An 8,816-nucleotide genomic window follows, 5' to 3' on the forward strand; every position below is an offset into this window, starting at 1 on the left:
ATAAGTTTCCTTTAATCCAATTTATTTTTCCTAGTATATTCATTTACAGGACTGTGATTATGTTGCTTAATATAAGAACATGTTAAACTTGAAAACATTGAAAAATTAGTTTTTGTTTTCTTTGTTGTTTTTATTTTGTTTCACTTTTTTCATTTGAGGGTCATACAGTAGTATTTGAAGCTCCCCAATGTATGATTGTGATTTCTTCACAATTCCTGTCTCAAACTTGGCTGCACGTTGGAATCACCTGGACAACCTTAAAAACTGCTGATATCTGACTTCCACTCCCAGAAATTATGATATAATTTGGATGGCAGCCTGGACATTGGGTCTTATAATATCTCCCCCAGGTAATTATAATTGGTAGCCGACTTGGCATCTCTGGATGTATATAAATATGATATTCTCATTATAACTCACTGCTGGATTTCCACCCGATTTTCTCAATCATTCCATTTACTGAAAAGATGGTTTCCCTTTTTTGGTCTCTCTCTCTTACTACAGAATTTTCTGTCAAAACTTGAATGTTCCTTATCAAAAAAAGCAACTACTCTGATACATTTACTCTGTAAGTTTTGTAAACACGTACCTTTTCATACACGTTACAGGCAGCGACAATAACTTTTAGCAGTGTTTATTTTTGTCAAAAGAAACTGATGGAATTGAAGGTCAAATTACCTTCTGATTGCACAGATTAAACACAAAAGTATTACATATTTCAGCTTAACAAAGCATCTTATTTATTTTAAAAGATTCACACTATTGATAAAGTTCATGATGAAACACATAAGTAATAAGGAGACTAAAATATTTATTTTACATATCTACAACAGGTATCCTCATATTTCTAGATCAACCACAAATCATACAGGAAAATATTTAGGTACATGAAAAAGCTCCAAAACATAAAAAATTAACATTTTGAAAAAAATCACATGTGAAAGCTCATTAAATAATAACATTGACAAATAAATAGTTAATCAGCTTTACTTATTAGCTGCTGTCATGCATTTTTGGCATTCCATTCCAAGCGAGGGTCAGCATGCAAGGTATAATTTCATACTATGAGACTGTAAAAAGCTACAGGGCTTATTTTTGAAGTGAAATGTCACAAGGTCTTTCACTCTTTCAAAGAGAGATCACTCATGGCTGCTAAACTGTTCCCATGAAGATCACCAAAAAGCACCGTTCTGAAGTGTTACCGTGAAGATTCACGGCAACAATTTTTTTTTTTTTTACTTTTCACTTCTGAAAGGGTTTTGGGGGGGGGGATGGGGGTGGGATGGTTTGGGAAGTAGAGGGTAACTGAGAAGCCCTTTTCTGTTTTAAAAAGTAATAACTCAGTGATGTATATAGCATCACCAGTCTTTCAAGAACCACGGAGAATTAAAACTACGGGATGCGTGGAATTTAAATGCAAATTGCTCTCACGGATATGCGTACATCTTAAAAAGCTTGAAAAGGAAGTCCTGATACTTAGGACAGCTTGCTGGGTTTGAACAAAGCAGAAAGCATATATTTTCAAGTAAGAAAATAGCAATGGCAGGCTTGAGTCTCCCAAGCAATCAAATCTGTAAAGCGGATGGTTACTAGTCAGTCCAGTTTTGAGAGTCTGAGTTCTAACTCATGCTGTGCTTGCTGGATTTACTGGCTCTTTTCCGCTGTCTGTGATGCTGGGCTGGCTTTGCAGGCGACATGCTCTCGAAGTTGTGACTGGACTCATTGTGCTGCCGAGTGTACCTCTTGCACTTGCAGGCGGTGACCACTGTGATTTTGTAGGTGCGCGTGCTGCCATCTTGGCACTGCAGCTGGATTCTCTGGGTACGTGTCTTGTCATTGACACACCTCCACTCCTGAGAGCTCCTCCTACTCCAGTACTTTGTTCCATAGCCTCCTCCGATCCAGTTGGGGAGCACTGGCAGGGGCAAGCACTCGCCAGCACACACCAGCTCCTTCAGAGGGCTAATGCTGGTGCACTGGCCATCAGAGATGTATTTGGTGGAACGCAGTTCCCGGCAACCCACTTGAACACGAGCTGCAGGAAATAGAAAAGATCGTGCATCAGAGGCAAAAAGCAAATGGATGCTTTTTTTTTTAGGTAATCTGTAATGACAGAAACAATATCCAATGATAGCAAATTGTCAAATAGGAAGTGAACCCCCTGTTCTACTTTCACAATGCAAAAATCTGTCTGAATGGTGGTAAGGCCACTTTCATGAAAACCATCAGTTTACATGGCTATAACTTTTTTGGAATAAAATAAGCTAGGCCTGATTCTTTTTCATGTGCAACATTAGCTGATTGCATACTGGAGTATTTGAAAATCCCATTTTCTTAGTCTAACTCTCCAATAAGGGTTAAGCAGCTCATACATTTATGTGTAATTATTCATTCTTCAATAAGCTAAAAAAGAGTACATTTTAATGTTCTTTTTTTCATGAGTCATATTGGTTAATGTCTGCAAGTGCTTTTAATTAGGTTTTTAAAAAACCTATTGAGAAAATGTGCAAAGTATTTAAACATTGTGTACAATGCATATGCTTTCTGTAATATTTTGTTTCAATTAGAAAATTCAGCTGCAGAGACTCATACATACATTTGTGCACAAAGTCTGACATTTCACATATCAAACTTAATAACTACATTTTAGACATAAATTCCCAAGCTATCTTTTAAAAACACAAATACTAAAATGTTTGAAATGTAAAATGTCACTACAATTCAAGATTTAAAGAATATAAAAGCCCTTAAATCAGGAACGTATGGTTGCCATAACAACTTGGCTACATTTCCACGAATTTTATGGCAGAAAAATGCCTAACATGTCTGATTTATAACTGCAAAAGGAACCACGGTATTCGTTTCCTGAATACTGGTCATGGCAAACTTTTTCTTTAGTTGTTTGAATTTGATAGGTATGTTTTCTAATTGGCTGTTTCTTGTTACATGCCTTATGTAATTAAAGCAAAAATTAAACTTGAAATATTTGAGTTTCCCTTTCCATTGCTTTGTTATCTAAACTTGAGGAGAATTGCCTGTAACAAGCTTGAAAAGAAATCAAGGCTCGTTAACCCGAAAAGAAAAAAAATGTTTGAAAGTATACACTGCTGAAGTTCAAAAATTAAAAGTTATAAGGGACATTGAAGTGGCCTTGCATTGAATCCTGAAAGCTAATTTGAAATAGACACTGCTTTAGGAGTTTTACTTCTCTGTGCCAAAGTACTTCTGAGGTGATAGACATAGCTGAAAGGGATGTGATAATTGTGAGAAATTTATGTATAATGACACATAATCCGTATAGATATAGAGTGTGGGATTAAAATTAAAGGGTAAACTAGTTGGCCGGTCGGTGCGCTCTGCCTGTCTGCTTCAGATTCCAGCTCCCCTTTCTGCAACTGCCTTAGGAATGCACCTGGAAACAGCCGGAGATGACTCTGACTTGTCTTTTTTTTGTTCCTGTGTATGTAGAGATTTGGCATTTTTGCAGTGACAGTTCATTGACAATGAATACCCACCACATTGCTCAGTAATCTAATAATCATCAGATATTTCCTGTGTACGTAAAAGCAACCACCTTCAGAAAAGTTAAAACACCTTGGTTTTCTTAGAAAGACATTAACAGTCGTATTTACTTTGACTTTTCAAAGGTCAAAACTACCTTGATCAGTTAAATGGAGTTAAGGAGGAGGAGCAAAAGATTTGTGTAAGATTTCCTGGGCACCGTTTCTCTCTGTCTCTCTTAAAACCTGATTATTAACATGTAAACTCTTCTAAAGGAAAGGAGTGAAGCAAAAGTTAGGAGAAGAAATTTGAATCCCTCTCGCTAGTGGGCAATTAGCGTGTCAATTAAGCAAACAGAAAAGGAAAAAAAATACCCCCTATACAAAATACTATTGTACTGTTATTATTTTAACTCTCTAAAGTTATAAAAATTTTCCCCAATCTTTCACAGAAATGCACAATTACCTAAATTTTGATCTGGTTAATAAGGAGTTATCTCAGAAAAATAAGATTCTCCAACATTTCTAGTTTTATTCCTCTTACACTGATCACCATCAGAACTTTCAACTATTTCACTAGACATATTTTAGAAATCTGCATGAGCAATTTTTTCCCTGGAAAGCTTTTATTCCCTTGTGATTTCCTATGCCTGCTTTGGTTAGTCACCTTTATACACTTTACCAAAATTGCACGTGTGCTGAAATAAACAGAAAGCAACCTGAATTTAAACTATCTAGAACAATGCTTCTTTAAAATTCCCCCTTTGAATGATTTTAAAGAAGCAACAATTTAATTTCTGGAAACATTTTCTTTTTGGATGTTTGATAAAACTTAAGTCTGTGCCTGCAGTATCAAATCACCATTTAGTTGTTAACTTTGTGGGGAACAACGCCAGTCTACACATGCAGCAGATTACTCCCAGATTGTTTAGCAAAATCTATATGGTTCCCATTAGTTAGCAATGAAACAATTCTACAGGAATGTGAGCTAATGCTACCAAAAAAGAAAAATCAAAATCCAAACAAGTAAAACACACTTACTGTTCCGATCCAGTCCAGTGTTACTGAAATGCCTGCCTCCATTTCTGGCTTGATTCATAGTGTTGTTGCTGCTGGAGTGTGCTGGAACAGGTTTAACCACATGTGAATAAAGGATTTCTGTGGCATCATTTTTAAAAGCCAAACAGCTTTTCATTAGGATGCATGCAAGGGGGATGAGATAGAAATGAATGGCAGGAGGAAGCATGGTGAGTAGAGGATTTGCTTGGCTGGAGAGCTGGTTAATTCCTTTCCCTCTGCTTCTGCACTGTAACTGTGAAATTCCTCCTCAAGGTTCCCTTTATATATCCACTGAGGTTTGGCGTTCATTCAGGTGTAAAGTTGTGTAGAGCTTCAGAGTGAAAACACAGAGAAGGGGTGGGATCCCTACATGACCCTGCAAAAGAATTTTACCAATGGAAGAGAAGACTACAGAAAAGGAGGAGCTTGGTATACAAATTGCCTGAAATTTCAGAGTTGGACCTCATTAGCTGTCTGTGAGCTGAAGCAGCCAGTGACGTTCTACAGCAACTACAGACTCTCTCTCTCTTTCTGTTTCTCTCTCTCTGCCATTTCCTTTCCTGAATCTAGTTCACATTCGGGTTTAATTTAAATGAAAACATGCTGCTGTTCCTTTGAAGCGATTTACATTCCCACAGTTGTTCTCCTGCCCTTAGGTTTGAGAGTTTTTGGAGTAGGGAGAGGGTTCATCCCAGATAATAGGAGGAAGTCGTGTGAGTTTAAATATTGTAGGACTTGCATGAAGTACCTAATTAGTTAAGCAGATTTTGTTTCTCAAGAAGCAAACCAATGTTTTTTTTCTTTAAAGTATAAGGCACGGAGCTAAAATCTGCCCCTTGGACACGTTTAAATAATGCACCTTTGATCTGCATGAACTGCTGCGCTGCTAGGTAAATTATTGCCAGGGGTTCTGTGTGGAGAATAATGAGCATAGCTCTCACTGCATTAAAGAAATATCAATTTTCAACTTAAAAATATGTCACAAGCGTTAACATTCATAGCACCATTTTACGTGAAAGAGAGTCATTTCTGACAAATTATTGTTCAGCAAATTGAAAATAATTTTTGCTAGGTCCTTCTTTTACTGCAGAATATGTGCTCTGCCTGCATTTATTAAACATTTTGTCCATCGCTTCCTTTGACTTTGCTGCCCCCGTAAGAAGCATTGTACTTTTCTGAACTTCCTCATCCACACCTGGAACAGATGTCTCACGAATACAGGGCCACTGGTCTCCATCCTTAAAAAAATCATGAAATTCCATCTGATTTATGGGGCATTTTGATCGGAATAATTACATAATCTGAATCATCTTTTCAATTTTAAATCCATTTTCGCCTTGTGTGGCGACTAAAATGACCTTATAGCATAGATATTCTGTATCTCTCTTCTTTATAAACTTTAGCTCATCGTAACTACTATCCATATCTATCTACCTATCTATCTATCTATCTGGGTTTCTCTACAGTGGCACTATTGACATTTTTGAATAGATAATTCTTTGTTATGGGGGGCTGTTCTGTGTGTTTAGCAGCACATGTGGCTTCCACCCACTAGATGCCAGTAGCACCTCCCAGTTCTAAACAAAAATGTCTCCAAACATTGCCAAATGTCCCCTGCGGGCTAAAACCAGCCCTGGTTGAGAACTACTAATTATCTATCTATCTACCCATCTCACTATAAAAAGAAAGTAAAACTAAGAACAAAAGACTAATTATTTAATAATACTAAGGAATTATTGTTGGTCTTTTTAGGAGAAAATACTACCGTGGTTTTGTTTAAAAACAACAACTGTTTTTCTTTTAAAGGTATATACTGCAATATTCCTAGATGAAATGATATCTGGAATAAACTTCAAAAATAACGTGGGGGGGCGGGGTTGTTAGTGGAGTGGGTTGGGCAAGATTGGTCATGGGTTGATGGTTGCCGAGGCTGGATGGTGGACATTCTATTCTGGTTACTCTTGTATATGTTCAAAATTCTACATAATCAAAGTTTTGGAAACGAGTCAAAAAAATCAATGTATACATACTGCCTAATAACAATCAGACCCCTATCCTAAGGTTGTATGTCGTCATTTATGCTAACATCCTTCCTGGAAAATAATATATCAGTTTATTCTGTGCACATGGAGATTAGACATGAGGCCTTCTTCTGAAATGCTGACTATGAAGAAGTTCTTATCCTGCGTATCAGGGAACTTGATAGTAACTACATGAAATATGTTAATACTGACCACTGACCAGTAGACTCAATGCCTAAAGGAAGTAAGAGGGTCAAAATAATCTAATCTCTTCCCCATTCCTATTTCCTTTTTGTGCCAGGAGGAGGAGATATTTTAATTTGCAGTTTATTAGGTTGGGCTAATCAGATTGACCAAGTTACCTCCTAATTGTTCAATCTGCCCAGCACCTAAAGTTCTGTAGCCTCAGCCTTAGGATATCACCTCAGGCAGAAGGAAAATTAGGAATGAAGGCACTGTATGTGGTGCATGTGGCCAGGAAAAATTCATGGTTCTTAGGCCCAATATATCTTGCAGGACTAAACTAGAAAACTACTTCGATAAAATAATCATCAGTTTGATATTTAACAGTTATTCTGGTCAGTTTAAGACTACTTCTTTAAGAATAACCACAAACCGTAATACTCTGATAAGATTACAGGTGGAGATGTTTAATATCATAAATGATTAAGGAAGTATTCTCCTGAGCAAGCTATGTTGTTTCTCATCTCTGGGATTCTGTGTGTTCAAGTTTCTCCTTCTGCTTGGCACTTCCTTCGCTCACCCTGTCCTCGTTCCCTTCTTCATTGGCTAATACCTGTTTTTCCCTCAAGTCTCATTTTAGATGGCACTGGGTCTAAGAAAACTTCCCTTGCCCTCTATCTCCGTGAGTCTGAAGTCAGCACCCCAACCATGTGTGCCAGAGTGGCTAGTTGCCTGATGGCTTCAAAAGCCTTTTGATAGAAGAACAATTTTAATCTTATGAATATTGTTGAAAAGTGGATAAATTTGTATTTAGGAAACATAAAAAAACTATCCTTTCACATATAAAAAGATTGGTTAACAATTATGGTGGGCAATGGTTAAGATGGCCCCTAATAATCCCCTCCTCATGGTATTCACACCCTTGAAGAAATCCCTCCCCTTTGAGTGTGGGTTGGACCTAGTGACTAACTTCTAATGCATATATTACAGTAAAGAGATGAGAAGTGACTTTTGTGATTAGGTTACCAAAAGACTGTGACTTCAGTATTGCTGGCCTGCTTTAGCTCTTTCACTTGCTTTGATGGGAGCCAGCTACCACGATGAGAGATTTCCTATCGAGAGGTCCCAGTGGCAAGGAACTGATGTCTCTCACCAAAAAGGAAGTGAGGCCCTCAGCCAAACAACCCATGAGAACCTGAATTCCCTCAACAACCACGTGAGTGAGTTTGAAAGCAAATTTCCCCACAGTCAATCCTTCAAATGAGGCTGCAACCCTACTTTACACTTTAGCTGCAACCTTATGAGAAACTTTAAGCCCGAGACACCCACAGAAACTATAAGATAATAAATGCTGTTTCAGCCAAGTTTGGGGGTAATTTGTTGCACAGCCATAGATAATTAACACAATATTATCTGTTTAAAAACAAAGATATAGTAATTAAGCCATTAACTTTGTGAATAATACTAGGGCCTTGAAAGCATCAGATGTGGAACCACTAAATATGGTGACTGTGCAACTTTAATCCTTTGGGCAAGCTTTGAAACCTATTTTCCAGTCCTCAACTGTGTCATCAGTATGGTGCTATTATTAATAATCAAATAACGATATTAGAATTACTGCTATTGGTCTGATATGCAAAACCTGAGAAGTAATTTTAATGGTCTAAAAGTATTGTTTGTCATGTGACTCCTGCCAGTGGATTCCAAAAATCTAAATTTGAATCGTATTTCTACCATTTACAATCTGTACGAACTTGGATATATTTCCCGAACCTCTCTAAGTCAGTTTCTTCATCTATAAAACATGACCAAACTTCCCTACCATACAGAGAAATAAAAAAATATGAAAATGTCTAATGTAAAACCTGGTCCAGAAGAAATACGGAAAAAATAGTCCTTGAATATGAGTCTAAGAGTACTGTTTCTCATTAGAGACTCTGAATTTAAAAATGAGTTTGGAAAAATTAGTCTCAAACAAATAGGATTATCCTATTTAAGGTGAACAACAAAAAGTGAAGAGAAAGGAGATTGTTTAGCCTGATTAAATACGAAA

At 37.1% G+C, this 8,816-nt stretch overlaps 1 protein-coding gene across 1 annotated transcript; it reads right to left on the reverse strand.

The window, feature by feature from the left end:
* Positions 1-618: 618 nt before the first annotated feature.
* SOSTDC1 (sclerostin domain containing 1) lies at positions 619-4,890 on the reverse strand. Its single transcript, XM_046669629.1, has 2 exons — positions 4,542-4,890; positions 619-2,035 (listed from the first exon to the last, which is right to left on the reverse strand). Exons 1-2 carry the CDS (start codon positions 4,744-4,746, stop codon positions 1,620-1,622), a joined length of 621 nt encoding a protein of 206 aa, XP_046525585.1. The 5' UTR covers positions 4,747-4,890; the 3' UTR covers positions 619-1,619.
* Between the last annotated feature and the right edge of the window lie 3,926 nt (positions 4,891-8,816).

This window comes from Equus quagga, chromosome 8 (assembly GCF_021613505.1).
Source record: "Equus quagga isolate Etosha38 chromosome 8, UCLA_HA_Equagga_1.0, whole genome shotgun sequence".
In the NCBI taxonomy this organism is placed as follows: domain Eukaryota; kingdom Metazoa; phylum Chordata; class Mammalia; order Perissodactyla; family Equidae; genus Equus; species Equus quagga.

Coding starts and splice junctions, on each gene's coding strand:
- SOSTDC1 (XM_046669629.1), bottom strand. CDS start 4,746: ATGCTTCCTCCTGCCATTCATTTCTATCTCATCCCCCTTGCATGCATC. Junction 2,036..4,541: donor CACTGGACTGGATCGGAACA/GTAAGTGTGTTT, acceptor TATTTCCTGCAG/CTCGTGTTCAAGTGGGTTGC.